Source organism: Buceros rhinoceros, unplaced genomic scaffold (assembly GCF_000710305.1).
Source record: "Buceros rhinoceros silvestris isolate BGI_N320 unplaced genomic scaffold, ASM71030v1 scaffold18941, whole genome shotgun sequence".
Taxonomy (NCBI): Eukaryota; Metazoa; Chordata; class Aves; order Bucerotiformes; family Bucerotidae; genus Buceros; species Buceros rhinoceros.
In genome coordinates, this window is record NW_010393930.1 from 1 (window position 1) to 27,351 (window position 27,351).

General features: G+C 36.6%; 2 protein-coding genes across 2 annotated transcripts; one reads left to right on the top strand and one right to left on the bottom strand.

The window, feature by feature from the left end:
* Nucleotides 1-791: 791 nt before the first annotated feature.
* Nucleotides 792-26,873, top strand: TFB1M (transcription factor B1, mitochondrial). Its single transcript, XM_010145069.1, has 7 exons — nucleotides 792-924; nucleotides 2,212-2,363; nucleotides 5,886-5,994; nucleotides 7,731-7,882; nucleotides 13,109-13,228; nucleotides 23,818-23,945; nucleotides 26,612-26,873. Exons 1-7 carry the CDS (start codon nucleotides 792-794, stop codon nucleotides 26,871-26,873), a joined length of 1,056 nt encoding a protein of 351 aa, XP_010143371.1.
* CLDN20 (claudin 20) lies at nucleotides 17,056-17,715 on the bottom strand. The gene has a single exon (XM_010145067.1). The coding sequence runs from the start codon at nucleotides 17,713-17,715 to the stop codon at nucleotides 17,056-17,058; it is 660 nt and encodes a 219-aa protein (XP_010143369.1).
* Nucleotides 26,874-27,351: the final 478 nt, after the last annotated feature.

The following is a 27,351-nucleotide window of genomic DNA, read 5'->3' on the forward strand; positions in this document are numbered from 1 at the left end:
CAGGGCCGTGCGCCGTCCCCGGCCCATCCGCAGCTGTCAGATGGCGTCAGCGCTGAACGCTCACCTCTGCCTCCCTGTCTCACCGCTCCGCGGCGTTGCACCCGTCAGTCCTCGTCAGGAGGCCGCTCCCCAGACAGTCGGTTGCCTGTCGGGCTGTACCTCAGAAAGTGGTAGCGTTGTGTGACAGGCCCTGCTACCAAACAGCGAGCACTCGGTGCTGGAGCTTGTTGGCCCCGCGGTCTGCAGTGGTGAGGCTGGGGCTGGCGGGGGCGGGCAGAGAGAGGTGAAACAGTATGTCCTGTTGTGGCGACAGTGAAAAGAAATGGCTAATGCCATTGTTTACACTTGGGATTCCTATCTTCTCCTCTGCTTAGAAAAACAAGTAATTCATTAATAAAAAAAATAATCTTTTAATTCTTCTTCAGGGACCCTTTAAATATATTCTGCATTTATGTGATGCCATGAATTCAAGCAGGCTATCCTTAATGATCCTTTTCTAAAGTAATGAAAGAATGACATTGAACTATTGTGAGAAGGTTTAGTTCTACCTGATTTTTTGGCAAAGCTACAAAACGAAATTTGCCCAAATCCTATGTAAACATGCGTGAGCACTGCATACAGTAGTCAAAATACTGATGTTTAAAATGTAGGACTTGTATAATGGTGTGTACATCATGGCTTGGTTAGTAAACTGAGTAGTGTTTTTAATATGAAGTCTATTAGAATTTATTACATATACTAGAAACACCTTTTCAATGTCTCTCTAGGAGGAAGGAACAAGAGTTTTGCTTATGGCTGTTCCAGGAAAGGCGGCAGCTTTCCGTCTGCCTCCCCTGCCAACTGTTGGAGAGATTATTAAACTCTTTCGCCTTAAAGCACAGAAACAACTTTCTCAGAACTTTCTACTGGATTTGCGATTGACAGGTTGAGTATTTTCTAATATTTTTAGGCACTGTAAAATATGTACTCTCATTTTCTTCAGAATCCAGATTCTAGCTGAGAAGATGATGTTTGCTGATGACATCTGTCAAATTAATAGCAATGGTAAACCTTTACAGACTTCTTTTAAAAGCAGTTTATCTTAGATGAATCGATTTTGCGTTAAATTCCTGGAAAATGTGTTTGTTTGTAATTTTCAGGTAAAAATTATATTCCTATATAAAATATAGGTTATTGATTCAAATGCAAAAATCCAAACCTTAGTAGTACTTCTACCATTCAGTTACTCTTATAGTTTGATTAAAAAACTAGTATTTTTTTCAGATTATTACGTATCGTAGAAACTACCGTAACTCATTGTGCAGTTTAATTTACTATATACTGTGGTTAGGAAGGTCATTTGTCTCAGTTTATCAGAAATGTAAGTTTTTTGAACCAGTTATATTGTTCTGAACAGTTTTTTCTCCAGCGATATGTCAGCAATGGGTGACAGAGCTGGCACTGTTCATTCAGTGATCGGTTTCTTTTCTGTCCCAGCGGTGGTGGCTGGGTTTTTGCAGTTAATAAATGCTGAACAGCTTCATGTTGCTGACGTTTTGATTACATTTCAATATTCAGGTTGGTAAAGATTTAGGATATTAACATGAAACTCAGTTCCACCTTCTAAACTCTTAACCCTGGAATAAAAAAATCCTTAATCCATTTTCTTTCCTGGCTGTAATACCTTCCAATGTTGTATGCTTCCACTTAGGTACAGGTATTCTTTACTCAACTCCTCCACTTTCTATAACTACCTCTCCAGCTCTCCCCTCATAAAATTGCTCTGTAAGTATTGTAATCTTGGTAGAGCTTCACTATACCTTTTTTACTTCTTAAATTTCCTTGAAACAGAGGTACAGCAGTGAAATACCTTTATAAAGGATAAGTTGTGAGACTTTAGGTTGTTGAACACAAGTGCTTACTTGTCGGAGAGTAGTACTGCTAGTTTACGGATGAGCAGTAATCTCATTTTACTGATTCTGTAATGAACAACAATGTGTATTGAAAACATTAAACTCAAAATAGTATTTTTTTAAATAGTTGAGTATATCTCGTAGTATGAAACAAATGTGAATTCTGCGCAGGCTGGCAGATCATTTAACTGGGATGTGTCACTGTTTGTATCTGTTCTGAGATAAGCACACCTGTGCTTGAACAATAAACAATGAGTTTATCTTAGTGAGCTGGATCTTCTGGAGAATAAAGGCTTAGTATGTTCTTTGTGTCTTGCAGACAAGATAGTGAAACAAGCTGGGGAGCTAAAAAATGCCCATGTTTGCGAAGTGGGCCCTGGGCCAGGAGGAATTACCAGATCCATTCTCAATGCTGGTGTTGAACAACTCCTCCTAATTGAAAAAGATGCTCGATTTATTCCAGGATTGCAGGTACCAGCTGGAGAATAATTTGTATAAATGTATCTACAACATTGAATTAAGGACATTTTAAGAACATGATATGGTTCCAATTATCTTGTTGAGATCTCAGCATTGAAAATAGCTTTGCTTCTTTGGCTTAAATCAGAGCTATCAATTGCTTGAACATGAAAATACACAGTATAGCAGTTAATTGCTCCTGCTTTCTCATAGGCCCTTCAGGACCTGATGCTGTAACTGAGTTAATGCTGAGGCCTCTCATTTTTTTTCAGGTTGAGATGTTTCGGGTGTGTTTCAACAGGCAAATGAAATAGTACTTTGAAGGCTGAACATAATGTCCCTTAGTCCTAATAATCATGCTTTAAAATTTATAAAATTGTGAAAGCATATATCCAGTTAATACACTTCAATGTGGATTAACATCCAGATACAGAAGAATAAAGCAAGAATTTATTTTACATTTTTAAAAAAAACCCCATTCATAAACTTTTGCTGCTTTTTTTTTAAAGTTGTTACAAGTTCACAAGTCATTGTGGCATTTTTCAAATGCTATCTACTTGTGTTGCTGTTATATTACAACGTTCATGGAATTTGGCTCTATAAATCTAGCAAGAAAAACAGCACCCAAAATCTCTTCAGATTTGACTGTTCTCTTGTGTTGCTGGAATCTCATAATAATTTAAAGCGCTTTCCTTATATTGCACTGTGTCTTCAGTAGTAAATCAGCAGTGAAAAATAAAAAGGAAGTAAGCTTGAGACCTTCTGCCATTTCTTTGTAGAACAAAACCAGTGTAAGATACAAGCAGTTTCATTCATATCCTTTAACTTTAATATGTGTGTAACTGTCTTCATAGGGTTAGCCATTGATATTTTACAGTATATCTGTACCTTAAAAAGTATGAAAACTTCATGTTTTCACTTTTCTTCAGTAGAGGCATTTTGCCTTTCTGTTATAGATTTTGGAAACTGGGTTTGGAATTGGAGACAATTGGAGATTAAATGATACTGTGCTTTAGTTAACAGAGTTTTTTAAGACAATTTTTCTGATCTTTCAAAATGCAGCCACTACAACAGGTTTCTCTGAATAAAAGTATATTTTGTAGGGACTGTAATGAGCTTTTGGTATGTAATTATCTTTAATATTCACATTAATTAATGTTAGTTATTATTTTTAATTAGCAACCTCCTCACAGTAGAAATAAGTATATCGGAATGAGACCTGATTGTAAAGATGGTATAACTCAGTAACAGTGCATGTGAAAGAAAAGAAGTATGTTGATTCCATTAGTGTTAAATTTAGTATTGTTTTTTTCCCTCCAAATAAGACGATGCATAATAGCATGAATCTTTCTTTTGTGATAATGTGGGTTGTAATACCTATTTTTTTTCTGGTGTCCCATTAAAACATCTATCAAAACCAAATGTTCATAAAAGGGTTGAGATTTGAGTAACAGAAAATGTCAGAGATTAAATTAACAACTGGATCTATTAAAGTCTCTTTAGATACTTACAAAGTCACTGATGTAAAGCCTGTAGCATTTTCACTAACTTTTTTGGTCTCTATCACAAAACTGACGTTGGGATCCTCTTTAATGCAAAGCTGAAATATCGTGAAGAACATACGTGTTTAGAGTGAAAGCTTACACAAGCCGAGAGTCTGTCAGTTCTGTCTTGTTCTTAAAGAATCACAATCTCCCTATGCCATATGCACTAATATTTGTTAGGCTGGAAAGATGTATGAGGAGAGAAAGGATGCTCTCAGCCAGAGAGTGAACTGAATGAAAAATTCTTTCAGGAACACCCTTTCATTTTTTTAAACTATGCTCTTTAAGTTTTCTCTGTGTCCTTTTGTTTGTGTGTGAAGAACAAGAGGATCTGTGTGATGGAGAATCGCTTGGCTCACATGCTTGGTGCACAAGAGCCCATGGAACTGTGTTAGCTGCATGCATTGCTTTTAAAATGAAGAATGTTTCAGTGGGTTTCTGAGTTCAAATTAGAAATTTACAACTGTGATTTTCTGCTCACAAACTAAGCGCAGTTCTTATTAAGTGTGATACTCAGAAAACCCCCAACTCCTCTTGACATGGAAACCATTATTAAAAAACAATACAACATATGTTAATCCATTATTGTGTAGGCAGCAGTCTGCTTCCTCTTATGCTATTTTCTAACTTCGTTGTTCTTACATTATCTTTCATTCTGTTATGGCATTTATAACAGCTTCAAAGAAAGATTTGACAAATCGTTGCAGATTAGTGGATTTGTATGCCATATAATTGCTAATGTAATGCTGAAAAATCTGTTAAGTGGTCTGGAGTTGAGTTTAGATTTATTTTTTCTGTTTGGAAATAATTGCACTTAGAGCATATAGGAATGCTAAGGTTTTAGTTAATTTTTTTTTTAATAGCCTACATATAATTTAGCTGTTTTGATGGCAAAATAACCTTTTACTCAAAAAAGTTTCGTGCAAATAGTTTGTGAACAGTATGAGAAAGCAGCACTTCCTTTAGGATGAGATCTGTGAAAGCAGTTTGTGCCACTGAGCATATAAACATGATTCAGATTGAAGATGGAACTAACAATGCTGAGCAGTTTATTTCAGCGGTTAAGCCACTAGCACTTAACTGTTCATGGATTTGGATTTCTGTGCAAAAGCAAAATAGTTCTCAAAGTAATTTTTCATTATTCTGCCTTAGGTATCCCCAGACGTCAGCTTTGGGTTTGAAATGTGCTGTTTGCACATTTTTTCATACTGTAGAAGAAGAGATTAGTACAACACTAGAAAAACTTAACTTATTTTGGTTGTGTAAACTGACCCAAGAAATGAAAGAATTGGCCATCAAACTACAGCCACTTCTGTGTTTGCATTTCAACTTCTGTTAAATACTAAGTAGGCTGCAGAAGTGGGATAGACAAGTTTGACAACGCGGTGGATTTTGTAATGTCTTAAAAAGATACAAGCATTTGAGATTTTTCTCTGCCACTAGATAATCATTCCCACATTTTTGGGAACTCCTGTTTTAATGGTGTGAGTTCAGACTACTACAGAGAGTATTAAGAGAATCTTTTCCCCGTTTTTTATGTAAAAGAGAAAATGACTGAGTATTTCTGCAGCCTTGTAGCACATAGCTGCAGGGGAGACAGAAAAAAAAAAAAAGGTGAGCTTTGTTTCCTTGGGTAATGGATCTTAAAACTTTTCAAAACTTGCTGTTTGCATTATTACTTAATCAAATGAGGTCCTCTTAGTGCCTTGGGGTTTTTAATTGTCCCTGTTGAAGAGACTCTTAGCAGTAAATCTTCCCATGTTTCAGCTGTGGATGGTGTTTACAGAATCACACATTAAAATTTTTTTTGTTAGTGTTTGCTTTTTGAAAGTAAATACTTGCTAATAGCGTGCTCAATTTTAACTGCTGTTGTGCTTTTTTATATGTTGAAGATAAATATACAGCAATGGTTTCATTCCCACTGTGGCTGAAACTGGAAATCAGTTTGGCTAATACTCAGTGTGAATTTTGCTTGCTTCCTTACAAACAGATGTTATCCGAAGCAGCTCCAGGAAAAGTGCGCATTGTTCATGGAGATATCCTGACGTATAAGATGGAGAGAGCTTTTCCAAAGTTCTTAAAAAAGAACTGGGAGGATGGTTAGTATTTGGTTTTGGTTTATTGAATTGTTAAGGCTTCTGAGTTAGTCTTAAGTGTAATGATATAGTTGGAGGTATTACTCCCTTCTAGTACATTTTGAAGGTAAGAAGGGTGAGATGAGCCAACTTTCTTCCTTTCTAGAGAGAAACAGAATCATTTTCCTCTTCAAAGACAAAACAATGGAATTTGTGTGACATTCACCTTACTCAACAGCAAGGAGCTTTGCAGTTACTAACCTTAAGAGTGTCTTGACTGTACAATAACAAGTCTTGGAATAAAAGAAAGTGAAGTGGTACATTGTCTTCCCAGTTTCTTTCTCATTTTGAAGCAGCCAGAAGCCATCACTGCTGTTGGTCTGCTAAAGAAATTTCAGTGACCTTCTTTGAAACTTTTAGGAAATTTATCCTCAAAAATTTAGTTTTCTCAGTAGTTTAGTTTCATCTGGGTATTTTTGGCAAAAGTAGAGTCTGCTCAGAGATTTGGGGTTTGTTTTGTTGCTTTTTTTTTTCTCCCCACAAACCTGAGGTTCTCATAGGACTAGATTTCACCTCCCTTTTGATATTATTAGATACCTCAGAGATGACTTGCCAGTCCCCTTTTCCAAATTTCTTAATTTAAAGTAGAGTCACTGTCTATAGTGCCTGAAGAACTGCTCTCTGACTTAGGACATAAAGACCATGCCACATTATGTTCACCTTGAAAAGTTCCATGCTCTATTCGCCTCATTGGAAAAGGTAAAACAAAACAAAATTATGAACAAATGCATATATGAAGGTGCAGTGCAGTTTTTAAAAATTTACCTTTCTTGAACATATGTGTAAGTCATCTTTGGAGATATCTAGTTAGAGGTAAGATATACTTCCTCTGTATTGTTTTCATATGAAAGTCTGAAAGGCTGGTGGGTTTCAGAAAGCTACTTACCCATTTCTGATATGTATGTGATACCACAAATACGCTAGAAATCACAGCCTAAAAAGTGCATGATATATGCAGAAAACCAACTTGGATTTGGTATTATCATTTCTTATTCATGTTGTTAAATGCTGTAGTATCTAAGAAACAACACACTTGCTTTTGCTGGGTCTGCTACTATTGATTGCACTCCTGCTTAGGCGTTAAGGATCACCACTAATGAAATGCTTGCTTCGTACAACACATATATACTGATAGATCCATTATTGAATAATACATACGGCTTATGGCTGAGGCTTGTACTTGCTCTAAGACCTTTTAATTTCAGACCTTTTTAATTTTCCTGGACAAGGAGAGCTGTGTCCAGTTTGAGCTAGGTGATTATTGTGGGGATTATGAAGACTCAGTGAAATGCCCCTGTGAGGAACGTAGTGGACAGAAGGATGGGTGTGGCAGTTTGCTGTGTACCTAACAGTCATAGTTTAAAATCATGGAAACACAGTTATGCTCTTGTTACAGTTTTGCAGTTCTGAAGTAGCTCAACTGCAATCTGCTGATCAGTTAAGAGCTACTGATTTATTCAACTGTAAATGAGAACCAAACCTAACCACTTTTTTCCAACTGATTACTGAGAATAGTAACAGTTTTGTCAGTGTAAGACAAGTATAAATGGAAAGGCATAATTTTGTGGCATGATAAAAATTGTTTTCATATTCAAAGTCTAGGTTGATATGCACAAATCTTTCTTACTATATATGTTCTTTCATGGTAAAATCGTATCCAAAACTTTGACAGCTGGTTTTCTTTCATCAAACGTTAACAGAGCCACCAGATATACATATCATTGGGAATCTGCCCTTCAGTGTTTCAACTCCTCTCATCATCAAATGGCTTGAAAATATTTCAAAAAAGGATGGACCTTTTATTTATGGCAGGACACAGATGACGTTGACTTTTCAGAAAGAAGTTGCAGAGGTAAGACATTAGTGTTTTCCCAGAATTTTACAGATGCTAAATTGAACAAAAATTTTTTTACATGCAACCTTTCAATTAAAAGTACAAAACCAATCTTAGTTGACTTTAAAAATAGAGGAAAGAGTTAGTTCAATTTTTAGTTTGTGTGCTGTAAATTACAAATTTCATGTTGAGTTGCATCTGCTCTGATCCTTTCACAGCACTTTTTTTTTTTGTTTTTTAGTTTCTTATAGAGGGCTATTTTTACTTGAGGTACTTCTTTTCTGTTCTCATTTCTTCAGTAAGAACAGGTTCTCCAGCACTCTTTCTTCACAGTCATTTCATACACCATTTCATCAGTCTGTTTTTCCATACCTTTCTATCATCTCAAGGAATACATAGTTATTTCCTTTGTCCTCTTAATTAAAAATAGTTAAAAAGACACCTTCAATAAAATAAGAAAAAACAGAAGGTTAGCATTATTTCCAGTTGTGATTAAAAACTTAAAATACAGGGAGTGTGTTAACTGACTCTGGCTTGTTTGAATGAGATATCAGAATTAGTAATGGATTGCTGCCAGTCCTGCGTGTGAAAACGACATCCTTTGAGTTCTGTCAGGGTTCATTTGACTCTGTGTCTGAGCAAATTGAGATTTCTACTTCGTTGTGTTAGATTCTCAAAGCAGACCAAACTGATCTGCTATGTAGTAGTGTTAATTCTAGATCACTTGATATTAGGTTGACTTACTCCACAGTGCTTTCAGACTTAACAGTTTATTTCTGTTGCCATTGCTTGGAACATAACATAAAGACTGAAAGACTTCTTGCTGTGGTATAGCTTCTCACTAGCATCTCACTTGCTTTTAAAAGACAAGGAAAGGAATTGCCCATCACTTTGAAAACTGAACTTCTATCTAATTATTCCAGTGTTTATGAATGTCTGGTTTTCTGTGTGCAGTCTTGCAGTCTAAATGTGTGTGTTGTTTTAATTTTCAAAGTAAAAATTCTAATAGGAAAATTTTGAGTGTTTGGTGGTTTTTTCAGAACATGTATTAGTAGTCAGTCAGTATGTAAGTGGCATGTCTGCTGCCAATTGCTGAGGTCACAGAAAACCATGTTGTGCTGTCATTTTTCTAGCCCTGCAGTCAAGATTCAAGACAAGTGCTGCAGTATTTCCAGTAGGTGGCTCTGGAGAACACCAGCGACAAAGCCTTGATATGATAGAGAACTGAATTAAGAAATCTAGTTTTGAGCTTATGTGGTTTCAGGTACTAAAAAATCCAGATTTGTTTTCCAGAAGAACTTTATGTCACTTGAGATTAGACCTTGTTGCAAAATATGGCTAATAGACTGTGAGGTAAAATGCAAGATGATGTGATGTTTTATGACTGCAGTCATAAATTAGCTTAGCACTGAGTGAGAGTGTAACTCTGCTTTTTATATAGCTGTAACGAGCTGCAAGTGCCATGGGTGACATGCAGATTATAGTGCTTCTGCACCCAGCGTAGCTCAATGAGATGTAAAATACCATGCACTCTTAAGTTCCTTGTACTTAGAATGCTGCGAAGTTAGAAACACTAGGAAATTGAGTATGTTGTTCAAGGTCATGCAATGAATCGGTGTTAATTCTTGTTGAGTTTACATTCTGCAGTCTCTTGGCTCTTGTTTTTTCCTATACTTGTTTAAACATTGAAGACAAAATTATTCACGGTTTCTGACTTATGTTTCTATAATCGATTTGACATGAAGAACTCGTTTGAGAGGGACTATTTTGTTTTATGATTAGGGTAAAGGATGATAATAAAAATCTGTGTCTTTCCTTCTGACCCTCTGGAGCTGCTTAAGTTAGCCATTGTAATTTGGCATATATGAGTTCAGTACCAGAAACTGAGAACAGTGTAATGCAGATAATAAATACAGGGAACAATGTAATGCAGAAAATAAATACAGAGAACAGTGTAATGCAGATAGATAATAAATAAGTTGCTACTGATATTTTATGTGGATTTATATCCTTGAAATGAAAAGGTCTTATACTCAAAAGTTTGATGTCCTCACTGGATGTTTCTAAGCCAAGAATCTAAACATCAAAGAAAGTGTGTATGCCGTAAATTTAGCAGAATGGTAAGATGCTGTCGTGAAATGGAGCCGTGTGCTTTATAATCAAGTAGGAGGACTTGATGTTAATAGTAAGAAACAAACATGCTGATTTATTTGTGGTCAAGCTCTTTTTCACCTGTACAACATATAGAAAATATCTTTGCCTTTCTTTCTGGTGGTATTTTCCTGCTTTGCAGTATCCTGGTAGCACAGCTACATTGGCATGAGTTATGTTAGTATAGTCCTGTTACTACAGACCACTCTGATGTGATTTGATTAGATTGATTATGACTGTTGATGAGATCCAGCAGTTATGTTATATACTGAGTTCTGAGGCCCATTAAGGAGGATGAGGCAGCAATAAAACTGGTAATTTTAAGTGTTGAGCAGAAAATTTTGTATCTGTAGTTTAAATTTGTAAAATTGTTACTTTGTGGATAAGAATTGTAGCTTGCTCCAAGTTCCTCAGTGTTTCACCTCAGATCTGCCACCTGGGCTGGGTACTTCTGGGCCCATTTTTCATTCCATGAAAATGAGTCATGCTTCAGTTTAAATAGAAGATCTTTGTCAGTCTCTAATTTTGAGTAAAACTGGGCAGAGAGTAGTTTGCCTGAACAGCTCTGCCAACGTGATCTGCAGGCTGGGGTGCTAAACTGTTAGATATATAGAAGACAGGCGTGTTAGAAGAGCAGAATAGTTAATCATTTTGTATCTTAACACTTCTGTCTATTTAGAACACTGGGCAAAAGGTGCTATTAAAGAGGAAAATAGTTCAGATTTTTCAGTGGCGAACAGAAGAAAAATTCCCCGTTATGTTTTCATAACTGATACATGTTAAATATACTTATGTCCTAAAAAAAAGTTGTTTTGCAGAAAGTGTCTTGCGTGCTGAAATGTGTTTATTATTCCTTTATGTGGTCAGCTTTGTCAGTCTAATTCTTCATGAAGGTCTTGTGACAGATTTTGCAGGGTCATTGATAATGAGGTTTTAATACATGTTTATGAAAAGCACGGTTGTACAGTATAGTTTACTGAAGAACAAAACAAATTGTTCTTCCTGAGGTAGTCATTGAGAGTGGTTGATAGTGGGCAGCATTAGTCGATGTCAACTACCAACTTGATTGTATTCCAGGTTAGGCTTCAGAATCTTTGTTTTGCTTCATGCTTTACTAAAATTGTAATAGCAGATGCAAAAATGTTACCTAGTTAGCTGAGCTTCAGCATGGTTTACTTAGTGCAGTTTCAAATGGTAGCCATGTTTTAAAAATACACACAAAGAAAATTTTTAGGACTGAGGGTGAAAAAAATGTTAAAAAATAGGTCAGGTTACAGAAGTATGAGGACAAACTTTTTAGCCGGGCCTGTTGTGACAGGACAAGGGTTTTAAACTAGTTTTAAACTAAAACAGGAGATTTAGACTAGATGTAAGGAAGAAAATTTTTACAACAAAGGTGGTGAAACACTGGCGTAGTGATTTCTGTGGACAGTGTTTCATTTGCCCGGAGAGGAGGTAGGTGCCCCATCCCTTGAAATATCCAAGGCCAGGTTGGATGGGGCTCTGAGCAACCTGATCTAGTTGAAGATGTTCCTGCTCACTGCAGGGGGGTTGGACTATAGAAGACCATTAAAGGTCCCTTCCAACCTCAACTGTTCTATGATTCTATTCAAGTGTATATTCTCAGAATTTTTGTATTCCTTGAGCAGTGCTATACACAGGTACGTTCCTGCTCATGTGGTTGAAGTGGTTTAAGATGTTACTGCTTCAGAGGTAGATGTTGTTAAGTTATCCCTTCTGTAGCTGAGAAACAGGAATTATCTGCCTGAGACTTTCTAGACTGTTTTTGTGGGAAGAGTCTGGCTTGTTTGAATTGGCGGTGGAAGGACTACAAGTGTTGTCGTTTGGTCTGTTTCACTTCCACTGCAGAGGTTAAGGAAGTGCGTATCTGATTCCATTGTTAGACTTTGCAGCCTGTTTTTTCTCTGAAAATAATAATCATGGAGGATAGATTTTTTTTTTTTAACAGATTTCTTCTGAAACAATAATGAAGGTAGTTCTAAATGCTGATGAGGGCAAAAAAAATCACTGAGCTTTCTTTATGAAAACTTGTTGAAAAGTTTATTATTTGCTCTACGCTGATACTTAAACTGCCTTTCAGGAGAGCCTTTTAAAAACAATTAAAACTTCAGCAATAAGATTAGTTCTATTTTTCAGGGATAGTTTTAATAAGCATGGCAGCATTTCATGAGCAGGCTTTTCATTTGAAGCTACATGATGTACAGATGTTACCAAATATGCAAATTTGTTTTCATCTTTTATTTTTTATTTTAAGGTAGTGGTAAATAAGAACAGGAATTTTCAAAATTTGATTTCTGGTAGTTAATGTAATATCTTTTACCATTTGATACTTGTTTTACTGGGTATTATTTATATTCTAAACTCGTTTGTGCTAGCAAAACACATAGAACATGTTTCTTGCCAAGTCATGAAAGTTTAGAAAAACTCTGTCGAGGCTAGTTTTTTTTATAATCTTTGTAAGAAATGTCTTGGGAAAATCAGAGAATTACTAAATTGAGCTTTAAGTATTAAATGCTCTTCCTGTTAGCTATTCTAAATTTACTTAAAGTAGATCCAGCTTGCTTGCATATATTGTAAGCACAGACCAGTTAATAATTAATAAATTTGGGGTTCTATGTGATTTTGAGTTTATGGAGCTTTGCTTCATCTCGAAGAATCAAAAATAGTATGATTTGGTACAAAAACAGTGGAAGGAAAGGCTATGAGAATATTGTCAGTTGGTGTCATATTTGTTTTGAATCCTGCAGTCAGAATATTTTTATTTTTATCTTGTACCCATACAAAATTATTCTGACATTCCTTAAGATCTGCAGAAGTTCAAGGAGCTCCTTTTCATTTGCAGTTTATTGCAGGACTGGTGTTATAAATTACCGTGGTATCTTAGTGAAATGCTGCCACATTGGAGAAAAAAATTCTGGATAAAGTGGGCATAAACTTGTACATGAGATCTTAACAATTAATTGTTTTTTTAATTTGTTTTTGCCTTTGGTTATACTGAAAATCAAGCTTTAATGTATGCAACCACTTGTAAATTAGTGAAACTGAATTGACTGTGTTTTGATTCTTCAACAGAGGCTTACAGCTAATCCAGGAGGTAAGCAACGCAGCAGGCTGTCCATCATGTCTCAGCATCTCTGCACTGTTGAAAACTGTTTTGTAATTCCAGGTCAAGCTTTTGTTCCCAAGCCAGAGGTAAGTTTTGATGTATTTCTTCGGGTTTCTTTCTCAATTTCAGTCAAGCAATGTATGTGAGTTTGAGTGAGGAACACAGTTGGGTGCTCTAGTTCAACATCTCCGTATTACAAAGCAGAGTGATATATTCCTGTAAATGGAGCATACTTGTTTCAAGAAGGTGCTTTTCTTTTTGGTTCCTCAGAACTTGACTTTGACCTACAAGCCTGTCTACAAGATCAGCATACTTCTTTGGGAGTTTCTGGAGGAGGGATTGAGATTTAATGACAGGATAGTGTATTAGGATTTCAGTGGTTTTGGGAAGCCTGCTGGGTTACAGTTTGCATTTATAAACACTTTGGCAATTGTGCCTAGAAAATTTGATAGATATTTTGAAAGACCCTGATAGATAAAAGCTTTAAACGTGTTACTTTGTCAAAGATCTCCAATTTTACTATGTCTATAATTTTTAGGTTTCATCCCACTCATCTGTAGCATATTTATCTCCCTCCTATTCGCTGTAGCACTTTGTCACCCACTGCCTGTTTAAAAAAGCAGTAATCTTTTCTCCCTCCTATCTGCTCTTGATTGAGTAGCAGAAAACAGTCTCTTTGCTGTCCTCTTAGCTACTGCCACTGTTTTTTATTACTAGCTATTATGATTACAGGAATCAGGAATTAGTAAATTGCATTTTGGGCAAGAATGTATGCTCTTTGGTTTTGTTGGTTGTTGTAAAAATGTGTGCTTGACTCTAAGCGGAGTCTGTTTCCCCTGAATGCAAAAGGAAATCCACTGTTCTGTTTCAGAAACTTGCAACTTCTTAAAGTTTCTTTAAACTGGCTGGTTCAGCTCATCAATACATCTCCCTTCCCACTTATCATAGTCTGTCTCTTGGTCTTTTTACTCTTCAGAGTATCTCTCGAGAACCTTTGGAAGATCATTCTTTCATCACAACAAATCTTAAGGCCTCTATCTGGGCACATTCTGGTGATGATTTAAAATTCTGTTAGGATTTTTTGAGCAAGTAACTGTTCAAATATGTCAAATTATTCAATATTACAGCAGTCTGTGTAGAAAAAAAGACCATGCTTAAGACATCATATTTTTTGCTTTATGTTTTTGTGGGTTTGGTTTGGTTGTTTCCTGCCCTGCCGCTGCTCCCCCCCCTCCCCATCCCGTCTCCTAGCTGAATGAAATATAACCTTAGGATGTCACCTCGTCATTAAGTAAGTGAAACAGTGTTCTGTAAGGCCAAAATTGCAGTTTGTTGGTGGTTACTCAATGGTGGATGCAATTCGAGGGCATAGTAGAGCAGTCAAAAGTCTTCTGGAGACCGTGTCTCAGAATTGGGAAGCTAAGACTGATACTCATTCCCATTTTCCTGTACTGAAAAGGCTATAGTGGACCGAGAGATGTAACTCGGAGTGTGACAAATGTCTTAGCATAAGCAAATCATACAGTCAGTTGGTGCTCTGTTGAATAAAAAAGGCAGTGCAACAAAAGGCAAGGAGATTTTTATTTAATAGATTTATTTGAGTTAAAACAAGTATTGCTTATATTGCAAAAGCAGAAAGTACAAATTTTTCAGACAGACCTGGTACCTGTTTCCACTATATTTTGCTTCTTCAAACTCTTGATGTAGATTGATCTGGTTTGTCCCTGTTCTTTTAGCCTTAGACTGACATGTGGGTTTAGATAGTGCTGTTTCTGATAGAATCTTTGTTTTCTTGGAAAGCTCTTGCAGCATATTTTGAATGAAGTGACTCAGTGGTTGATTTTTGTTTCATAGGTACACAAAGAAGTTCAGGTACTTCCGTGTAAAGTTTTGGGAAGAGAAATCTGATGCTTATGTAACTGATGAATACTTCACTTTCCTCATAGTATGCAATTACTATCTTTTTCTTATGCCCTCCTATAAAAACACCTTTGGCTCTTATTTCACACATTTTACACATTTAAATAGTTTTAATTCACATACATAGCAATGATTGCAGCTTAGTGTCATGTCAAACCCCCTGCTAAAGGTGGAGAAGGATGTTTTTGGGAACAATTTATCTCATTTCCTCAGTGAATGAATATTATTTCAACAATATTATGAAGGCTGAGACATAAAAGACTCTTGGATTATGGAATGGAATGGTGCTGCACAGTGTTGTGTCTAAGCAAAGACAGTTTGTCCTTGTGGTCATAGTTTAGTCTCTACAACGTTGAATTTACTGCTGATACTGGCATTAGGTATAGTACAAAACAAGCTCCTGGAATACACGGGGAAACTCAAAATGGCTATGTTAACAAGCAAACAATGGCTATGTTAATACAAGCAAAACATAATTCCATTCTGTGTATATTAAAATAAACACTTTACAGGTTAGAGGCATAAAACATTCCACTTTCTCAAATGCTTTAAAAGAAAATCATACTTTTTCCAACAAACTATACGTATTATGTTATGGCTCCTTCATGCTGGTTTAGTGAATTTTTGGGCTAATAATGTGGGAAATGAAAGTTGTATATAAATATGCAAAATAAATAGTAGTTGGCTTTGTTGAAAGACTCATCCAAGATTATCATATCCTTAAATTTAAAGGCCTATATCGTGCCCCTTTTCATTCCCTACCTATGCTAGGAAATTAACATCAATTTGATTCTCATTTAGGGAAACATTTAGAACATACTCTCCAAATGACCAACACAAAACAAAATCCATGTGTTGAAAGAAACGGTCAAAGGATCTCAGATTATTAATCAAAATAAGGGAGTTAAGAAAATACATTTTAAAAAAGGAGCTGTCTCTCTATCACCATTATGTATGACATTTTACAGTTACAGAATACATGAGAGTGCGCATGAAACAGACCCTACAGGAATAATTAAAAGAACTCATAAAGTTCTTCTAGAAGGCCAGAAATGTGAAATGCAATAAATGGTGGCTGTATTATTTGAGCTGTTAAAAGCTACTTGGAGCAAGTGTAAGCCACTACTTCCAGGTTTTTTATTGAAAATAGAAATTTAATTTGTATTCCATGTGTTACCATTTGCGGGTGTTTTCATAGCCACGGTTACATTTCTGATGTCCTATTGCTCCTCAAGTCTAACATTCATTGTGTGGTGATGGATTAGTAGCAATTGATGAATGCTGAGTAGACTTTTCTGTAAAAATGATAAAGGAAACAGCAGGTGGCAGTTTCGGGTGGGAGAGCCGGTTTTGGCAAGATCTGAATGGTACTGCTGATTCTTCAGCCTGGTATACAGAATATTCAATGCAGCTGTTTGGGGCTATGGAGTTGTGTTGTGGTTTTTGTTGTTTTGGTTTGGTTTGTGTGTGTGTGTTTTGGGATTTGGAGGTATTTTGTTTGGTGGGTTTTTTTAAAGAAAGCTAGTTACCAAGGCAATTTAGAACTGAAGATGGAAGGCAGGGGTGCCTGCTATTTAAAAACCATTAAATTAGGCTTTGGGGGTTTTTTTCTTTCCATCATAATCAAAATAAAGATAAAAACTGTAAAATATGCTATAAAACATGTTATTGATAGCAGATTTGCTAAATAGAAAGCAGTTAACTTTTAAGCATCTCTGCTGTAACAAGCCATCGGTATGTTAATTGTACTGTCAATTGCATTTTAAAATAGTTCCTTTTTCTTCAATAAATGTTACTTGAAAAGTTAAAAAGAATAGTTTGATTAATCAACCAAAAAAAAGTATTGTTTCCTACTTAGACTTTTTGAGGATGCTGCTGTAAATGAAATAACTTGCTTAAATGTAACTACAACCCAGATGTAAGAAAAGTGCTATGTTACACATTCTTTGAAATAATCAAGCTACTCTTAGCACATGGATAGAAATAACTGTATTTACACATAGTCCTTTAGGTTGTAACCTTCATTGCTCTCGTGCTCTGTGGATGGGAAATGGTGCTGCTTCGGAGGGTAAATCCATGCTCCTTGCTGCTTCTTAAAACAGGAAGTGCAGAAGATCACACCTGCAGTAAGCAGAAACCCTGCTGAAACGAATCCTGTATAAATCGCTCCTCCTGGTTCGTGTTTACTGCTCTCTGGAATAGTCTGGTCCAGAAAATTTGAAATAATTTCTCTTGTGTACCAGGATGTTGGTACTAATCCAAAGATTCCTGCCAGAATGAAGCAGACTCCTCCAGCAAAACAAGCATGACTTTTGCTGTCGGTGTCCCCTCCCAGCCTCGTGCATTTCATTCCAACTGTAGCGATGCAGATCCCAAAGGCTGATAGGATACAAGACAGTACCATGGTGGTCCGTGCAGCCTGGATGTAGACGGGGAGAGAGAGAACGGAGTATTTCAGGGTACAGCTAAACATCCCAGTGCTGTACCATGTGCAGTCCATCCAAAGTCCTTGCATCTGTGTTATAGCTGTTATGATATTTGAACCAACATCTGCATTTACCTTCCAGTTAGGTAGCAAGGTGGCTGTGATATCTCCAAAAACACCAAACAAAGCCAGAATAAAAGCAAAGAACTGCAGACTTGCTGATGCCATGATGATTTTCTGCTGTCACCTTTTGTCTGCGTGTTTCTCTCTTGTAAATGAGTGTAACTGGTCGATAGTTTCGTAGCCAAGGCTGTAGCCTTTTGTGTAATAGGGAGGAAGGGAGAGGGAGGAGGAGAACTGTGAGAGGAAAGAAAAAGGAATCAGCAAACAAAAAAACCTTGGATTTAAGATTAGAGCTATCTGAATGAATGTCTGATCATGACCCTGCAGCAGATGAGAGCAGCTGAGCAGCTGTACACAAGGTACTTGAAATAAATGATGGCAAGTGGACAGTGTTTTAGAATTGCATTTAAGAAGGAGCTGCTGCCCTTTCATACATGATTGTGAGCCATCAAGCAAAATTTACTCTTCTGGAATTGTTTTTGGCAGTAGTATACAGATTACTAGTCAAATAATTGTAAATGGAACATTAGAAACTTGCAGATTAGAAATCATTGTGAAAAAATGCTGTGGTAGAGTATGTATTGTACTCTTCAAGTACCTTCTTTAAGTGTGTTGATAGCTGTAGTCAGCTCCTGTTGACTATTTTACAACAATGAACATATTTAAAATATGATTAAAGGTAACACTTCTAGTCATTTAAATATTGTCTATTCTGTTGTTCAGCAACTGTTAGGAAATTCAATGTTTTTGAAGAAGAATAAGATTGAATTTAATTTTTGCAGTATATTCACAATTAAGTCACGTGACTTTTCTAAATCAGTATTTTATTTTCAGGCAGTGATGCTCAGTCCTTGACTTAGAGCAGCAGTATTGAGCAAGTCATAAGAGTGAATATGATCTGCTCTTGTCTGTAAAATAAAATACTGGTTTTAACATTGATAAGTAACAACTCAGTTATGTAAGTGCATTTTTTTTAATCAGTCACTTACTTGTCTGAAATAATTCGCAAATTTGCCCTGCAGCGGCAGTTTTAAAAATCTATTAAAAAACCTCCCTGCTATTCTTGCATAAAGAGTCAAATTTCGTTTGACAAATTAGAAGATTTTAGGTGGTGTAATTTCACCTGGAAAGACAGAACTGTTGCTGTTACATCAGCTGGACTGTTGGGATAGCGGATGAACAATGGTTTGAAACCTCCGTGACAAGGATTAGAAATGGTGTCCCGCCTTTTGAGTGGGGCTGTATGATTGGCAGGTTTTGTCTCTTTATCAAAGTGATTGAGGAAGGGTGCTCCTCAGTCTGGGTTATGCTTTCTTTTTGGCATTTAGTCTAGATATGAACAATAATACTAAAATTGGTCTTTAGCATTAGAACACTTTTGAAAAGCCATAAAAATAGGAGATAAAGTTCAAATACGTAGAACACAAAATATCTGTGACATTGTACTCTTAATTCATTATACATAAGAGAAAAAGGACTTGATCAGTATGTATTCTGTCAGTCTTTAATGGCATTACATAGCAAGTAATCCTCTAAGTTATATAGTTATTTAGTTCAGGTGATTGTTCAAGGATGTGCTAACTCTGTCCAGCATATATATATGTATTATATTAAAATGCTTATAGCTAAGGTGAGAATATTAACAGCTACTCATTTTAGAAACCTTACTTCAGAGACCTGCCTGTTTCCAAATCCCTTCAGTTTGTTCTGGCTGTGAAGAGTTGCTTTGGCAAATACGTATCATTGCCTGTATCAGGCCCGTGGGAAAGATGGCTTAACTTCCTTTTTCAGAAGGAAGGAACACGTCTGGATAGCTCAAAACCCATTCAGAAGCATATTCCAGAACAGATAATAAGGATCTTGAGTTAGCATTTCAGTCATCGATTCCTTTTTAAAATTTCAGCATATATAAACATGCAAACAAAGACAAACCACTACAGATGGTAGCCAGACATTGCATTTAATGTGATGAACCAAATTAAAGGCATGAGAAATTCAAGTATAAGCACTGCAAGTGTAATTTAAAAAAATAGTTACATTTCATTCCTCTTTGTGTGGCACTTACTGCTGGTTGTGAGGTCTGAGATGTTTTCTTCACTGCAGATGTCCTGGAAAAATGCAGTTTCTCTGGAATGGGACTATCCCTTCTCATAAAAAACTGCATCGGTCTGTATTAACAAAATTTCTTGGAATGTTGGGTTTTTTCTCTTCTCTACTGCAAGTGCATTACTGCTGTTTGTTCGCTCTCTTAGTTCCATCTACCCGAGAATAAAGGAGTACTTTGTTTAATGAGTTTTGTTTAACAAACACTCAGTAAGGGAAAGCAAAGAGATTATGGAGAAAAACACATGAAGGCCTTAGTCCTAAATACATAATGATATCCAAGTTCTATGGTGAAAACTGTGAACAGTGATTAAAAGGAGTAAAATCTTGAGAATCCAGAAACTGTAGAATTATGGATTTGGGGGCGGGTAGGCAAGGGGCGAGGGTAGGATTCGTTTAAGTTGAACTGAGAGCTGGCAGGTTTTGTTGATTGTTGTTGGTTGTATTTTTTTTATTACAGATAATCTTATTAAGAGTTTAAATTTCCTAGGAAAGAACTATGCAATTTATTTTAATTTGTAATTGGAACAGTAGGACATTTCTATTGAACTACAGGTTTTGCTTATCTCTTATTGATAGCCTTAGCCTTATGCAGGTCATACTATAACTTGTTACCTTTGTATGAGTCTGTGTAAAAGAATGAAGGAATAAAGCTTGTTACAAGGCTTATGTGGAAACTGCAGCACTTTGGAGAAGTGGCCTCAAGTTGGTGGGTGAAATCAGGGAGCTGGGAGAAAAAATCTTGCTCATTGCAGCAGTAATACTACCCATGGCTTCTGTACCTGACTTTTGGTTTCTTGTGATCCTGTTTGTGAGCCTAGTGCGAATGGAGTGAAGTTATTTCAAAGCAGTTCTTACACAGGAATTAGGTTATTGCTATTAGTGCAGCAGCATGGTTGTTTTCTGCAGGAAGTGAACCAAAATGAAACCGTCACATCGGAACAAGATTGCTATGAGATACATATAGCTGGTGTTAAACCTAACAGTTGTCTGTAGCAGGCGTAAAATGCTGGTACTGAACCGTGGATGGTGAAAGTGCTGGCTTAGCAGTATCTTACAGGATCTCAAGCAGTCTGTTCTAAGGAAGTTGTAATAAGGTCTGCTTAGGTTTCAGTTCTCCATGAGTAAATTACAGCTTGAAAAATGGTATGTGGGTTTGCTTTCAATAGGGCCCTGTTGCAAGATAGATGTATTGCCCATCATGAGACCTTTATTGTTAACAATTAGTGAAAATTGTCTCATTTAAGTGTGTTCTGACTTAGAGCGTCAATTTCATCATCTAGGCAGCAGACTTCTAGGAATTAAATTGTGCACTGTCATGTGTTCCTTCTGCTCTTACCAAAACATAAACCTTCATTGTACAGATACACTAAAGCAGCAAGGGTTAAATAATTACTGTATTATTGGCAGTTCAGGATGTATCAGTTGAATAACTTTCATATTCATTATTTTGTAAGAATTAAATATTATTTTCTAAATATTTCTAGCATACTTGGTGGGATAAAAAAAAGTCTTACCGATAAAATTATCAACAAATTAACTTGTGTATTTTAAGTGCTCTTGTGTACTTTATTGGCTTTCACAATTCTACTCTCTATTTTATGCATATTAAAAAGGGTAGGGGAAAATAGCATGTATTAATTTTAAAGGAGTAGCCAGTTACAAAAGGGAAAAGCTTTCCCTGTATCTGTTGCTATAGTAACCAGGCAGCTTTCCTGGGGTCAAAAGAAAACAGCGTCTATAATGGAACAAATGCTGAGAAGTGCTGTGTTTGTTTCAGAAATTATTGCCCACTGGCCTTGAGATTGCAAACTGAGCTGTTTTTCTCTTTAAACTGTGCACTGCATCTAGATGGTGTTTTTCTTTTCCTTCAGAAATTTTTGTTAAAGATGCAGTTCCAGCTCCTAAAGAGCCCTCACATCTCACTTTACAAGCAGATGTGCAAAACTGAGGTGACTAGGGGGTCCCGGATGGTCTCTGGTTGTTTTCTTACCCCTAATTTTGTGGGAGAAATGCCGTATTTCCTGACAAAAATGTAGATAAACATATACACCTGTAAATAAGTCCTTAGTATTTCTGTACAAGGAGCTGATTGGTCATGTGAGGTATGTATTTGCCTTGTTGAAAAAAGATCAGCTTTTCTGACATTCATTGCAAACTCAAGTTTTTGCTCCGTTTCTGTGGTCTTTGTGACAGGTAGCAGCAACCTGTGGCAAAAGTAGAACCTATCCACAGTTGAGGAATTCAGAAACTGCTTTGGAAAATACATTTATGCACATTTCATGCAGATTCTGTTTGTCAACAGGTTCTCTTTGTCACCTCACTTTTAAATAAGTTCTCCTTTCTTTACATTTTAGTAATTTAACTATGTTTTCTGTCTTACTGTTAACTCCAGCTCTCAGAAAAGATAGAAAAGTAGAGAAAAAAAACTATCTATCTGCAACATACAATTGAGATCAGCAGTGCTAATACTGGAAATGTGCTGGTTTTCTTTCATCAGCACAGTTAATTGGTATTTTCTTCCTTGTCTCTAGCCAGTGTTTTCATTTAGCTTTGTAAGTTCTGTCTATGTGAAAAACTTAGGGTGTTTGAATTTCATCGTTTCTGTTGAAAGCAAATCGAGTGCCTATGCTGTTGAAGCAGTTGTACCGGGTAGATGTACTGGACAGCTGAGCTGTTCTCACTGAAAGTACAACAGCGATGGATGGCACCTTTGTGCCAGAATATGTCCACATCAGAGGTCACTATGATTTGATTGATATTAAAAAGCCCCACAAATTCAGAGCACTTTTTGTTAAAGCAGTAGAAAAAACCCTCTCTTATTTTCAAGTACATTCTTGCTGTGGGTTTTCTCAAACAATCGGTGCACTGAGAGTGTGCTTAGAACCGAAGCTGTTCTTTGCATAAATGTATTTTGGTTTTTTATTTCAGTCAGAATTAGCACGTCTTCAATTTAATGTCAAATAGGATCTGTACTATGAATGCCAGTATTGACTTTCAGACCTTTTTAAAAGGCGTATGATTGTCCTTCATATTAGCAGACTTTTTTAATAAGAGACTGAATGTTTTTAAAAGTCTGGCACTTAAAAACTCTTAAAGACATTCGGTACCAGTAGTTGTACAAATTGTACAAATTTTCAATGTGCTCCTCCACAGAAATTTTTCATTTTTATTAATATCTACTTTGGAAGATGAAGTGCTTTATTAAGTGTTGTGCAGAACTGAGGTTTTAGCCCAGCCTTATTTTTTAATACAGAAATCTGAATTCAGGGCATTTCTGTATAATATAGTATCTCTATAATGGCGTGACACATTTTGTGGTTTTATATGTGTACATTGAAGCGAGGATATTATTTCATTCTGTTTTCAGTCACTAGGGAAAGTAACCCTTCTGTGAACCAAGCCACTCTTAGAACTTCAAAAGAATAGAACAAGCTTGAAAAAAAAAATCTTTGTAGAATCACTTAAATATCAATTTGGATGAACTGTGATGCACAGAGCAAATAAAGAGTTGTATGGTCACTTTAACTGAATGCAAACTTATTTCTACCTACCATTCTTTTAAGTAGACTAGAATTTTAAAATTTTAATACGTTGACAAGTAATTCCTTGGGCTTACATTTTAGAAAAGCCCTAGAGCAACGGAAAACATGTAGGGAATGGGTTTGATTTCTAATTATAATACCAATTTTCTCCAGCTGCCCTTCAGCCTGTATATCAAATATTGTCTAATTTGTGTATCATGTCAGAATTGTCTTGTGGAAGGATCTGAAGAAAGAAGTGCTAATTACTTTACAGATTACATGGAACTTGTTCTAGATGAAGGAAGTGCCATGGGGAAAAAAGTACTAATGGCATGTGAACTAATTGGAAATATGTAGATAACAAAGACTAAAATTCTGTAGGGCCTTGAAAGTTAAGCCAAATCTTTATGTTGAAATGCTATGACCTTAGACATTGCACACCCATGTTGTCTGTCGCAGTAACATTGTCCTGTGTTCTCCCTGTTTCCTGATGTCTAGCCAGTTAACTTGGAAATAGTGTGTCTTGGAGGAATATATCTATCTATCTATCTACTCAAATTGATCTTTCTTTTCCATATAGGTGGATGTGGCGGTGGTGCATTTCCCTCCACTGGTGCAACCAAAGATACAGCAGCCATTCGAGCTAGTAGAAAAAGTGGTTCGAAGTGTTTTTCAGTTTAGAAGAAAATACTGCTTCCGTGGAATCGAGTAAGGACCATTAATGAAAAATTCTCAGATAGATACAATCTTTTGTAAATGCATCACCTACTAAATCAGTTGAGAAACACTTGTAACTATGCATTCAATTTGTCAATATAATTAATCAGATCTTTCCATTTCAGAATGGTTTCTGGAGACAAAGGTATGAGATGAATCTGTTTCTGCTGTCATTTATTATATAATTACTGTGTATTTTTGTTAGCGCAGTTGAAGTTGTTAAAATTACTAGGATAAATTGATGATCCTTCCAATAGTTTTTCTGTCTCAGAAACAAAACAAAAAAAGCCACCACCCTATGTTTGTCAATGTAGGGAGAATGTCATCTGTGGAAAATTTTACTTATTTGAGGATAATGTCAAAAGGTCAAATTCTTGTTTCTGTGCTTGCCCTTTTATGGAGTTCTTACTGATTCTTTAAAACCCCCATGTCTTACTGAGGGAACTTACTGGGTTCTCTAACTGATGTGAGAAACCCTGCAGTCTGTTTACCAGGGAACCTGTAGGAACTCCAGCATAGCCATGTGTCTGGGAAAAAATCCAGCACTCAGCATTGCAGAACATGTGACAGAGCTGCTGAAAGGACTAGCAGCATGCGGCTGCTGCTTGGGCTAGCTGAATTGTGCTGGGCGTGGTTTTGGCCCTGATGCAGTCTAGAATTAGGGTGGATGGCACCTTACGGAACTACAAGTCTTATATATCACTATTTTAAAGGTGAACATAGAATTTTCCCTCTAGTTTGTGGTTTGTTTTTTTTTTGCTTGGGGCAGTGAATGCCATTGATATCTGGGATGTAGATGTTGGATCTAAAATGAGTACAGATTTACCTGTGTTAAGGTTTGAGTATGCATTTGGTGGTTAGCAGATGAGGTATCCAAACTTGATACTGATGGATTTGTATTCAGTTTACAGGGTAGTGGGGTGATGGTTTTGCTTTCGGGGTTTTTTTTGGTGACAGAACAGCTTGACGAGAAAAATGACAATGTAAGCAGAATGTGTGCTCACTCCGCATATCTACATTATGTAGAATATTTTTGGCAAAGCTTAAAAAAAACCCCCAACGATTGTGTAATCTCAAATTGCTAATAACGGCTCTACATTCTTTTGAGGCAAAGAGGGGGGAACTGAACTTTTGAATGTCACGTATCCCTTAGCAGCTTATCATACTTTAGCCCCACTGTGCAGCTGAAACACAATCCTCTTATACTTTAGCTGACCCGAAAAAAATAGCAAATTCTGGTGTATATTAAGGCTATTAAGTTCATTATAAGGTATCTGTCTGTTGCATATACTCTATAAAAACAAGGTAATAGAATCACTTCTACATTCACGTGTTTAGTTCTGAGCTCAGAGAGACATGGCGTATAAGAGAAAGCCTTAAAGTCCATGAAGAAAAGTACCAGTTTGAGTTGCTGTTCATGGACATTCATAAGATGGTTCATAGACTGCATATAAAAGGTGATTGATTAAACATTTTTGGCTCCAGGTGCATCTTTTAACTGCAAAATGAAAGGAGGGAATAACTCAAGGAGGGATATTAAAACAAGGAGTGATCCAGTTTAACCTTGATGACCTAATGGGGACATTTTTGACCAAGGCCTGGAGTAGCACATACTTTAAACCAGGTTGTTCCCAGAAGTTTCAGCCTTCCCTTGTCATTTTAAACCCTTTCTTAACTTTGTATTCTGTCTGCCCACTAAGAGTCAACCATCACTCACAAAACCTTTTGTCTAGCTTGTCCAGCCAACCTGCTAAACCCCGCTGGGGCTGTAACTGTATTCAGTAGCTGCATGGCATTTCTAGGTGCCTGTATGACAGAGGCAGATCATTTGAAAACTGAGACATGCACATCAACCACATGCAAATTTTCTGCCTTCCTGACCTGCTGTAAACTGAGAACTACTGCTAATAAGAACTAATCCTTTCAATTGCTTGCTCTTTGTAGTATGCATTTTTGTGAGACATTAAAAAATCACTTGAACTATTGCTATTCCTTAAAATTGGGGGAACTCATGAGAGAGATGTGCTAACACATCTGGCCATAGGGTAAATGAACTGATACAACTATCTATCTGTGAACAGTGACAGAGCTGAAAACAAAATCTAGGCCTCCTGGCACATTCTCCCATGTTCTAAATATTATGAAGTGAATGACAAATACCCTTTCCTCCTTCTTGGCTTCTTTTCTGGCATTAGAATTATGGTGTTAATGACAAGCAATAACAATAGCTTTCCCGTCAGAATGAAACACTGAGCCTGAAAGAAAGTCACATGGTTTGGATGTGATCTGTTTTGCACAGTTTAATCTGTTGTAGCTCTCTAAATATGAGGCTAATTCTAAGAAGAATCTATGCCTGGATCTGTACCCAAAGCTCTTTTTAATGATAGCAAACACAAACATACATGTGGTTAATGTACAATGTATGTATATGCTATTCCTGTGTTGTCATAATTTGCATTTGGAGAAAAAGGGTTCTTAGAGGTTTCCATCTGCTTACATTAGGAGCTATATTAAGGGTGCCAGAGCTAAAATAATGGCATACTTAATAGTAAACTTATATTAAGTGAATTCGCAAGAGGATCCTGTTATTCTCAAGGGAAACTAAATTGTCTGCCTGAATTGTTTGAATTTGTTTGTCTTCTCTGCCCACCTTTTAGGACATTGTTTCCTGAAAATGGACGTTTGAAAAGGACAGAACAGTTGATGATGACAGCAAACGTTGATCCGACTCTGCGTCCTTTTCAGCTCTCCATGTCACAATTTAGAAGTCTGTGCGATACATACAGGAAAATGTGTGATGAAGACCCAGCTCTTTTTGTGTACAATTACAGAGAGGAACTAAGGCAAAAGAAGAAAATGAGGAGTTTACTTGAAAGTACCAGTGAGCCTAAACAGACTGAAGAGGAGAATCAGCTGTAACACCTGTAATTGCAGCGGACTAATGTTTTTATTAGTTTTATCTCCATCTAGATGTGTTGATTCAGTGAAAGGAGGCTCATATATTCCTACATCTGTGCAGGTATGAAAGAACCACTTTTGAGAATGTGGCGGAGAGGGAGGACTTTCCCATTTTATTCATTCCATTTAGCTGCAGTCAAAAGGGAAAAGGCAGTCCAGTTAGGAGGTGCCTACAGATTCTTTTTACTTCAGGGGGAATGGCTAGAATACATACCAAGAACAGGGTATGTGGTGAGACATGTCATTAAGTTGGGATACTTCTGAAATAGTTGAGTTTTGGATGAATGAAAGTGCATTATTGAAACATAAGAAAAAATACTTTAATACTTCAACATACTTCAGTTTGGGGTTTTGTGCTCTTTTTATCCTGGAACACCCTACTGTGCAGAGTAATTTAAAAAACAGAAGGCAAAACTCTTGTATAAATATTCTGAAGTGA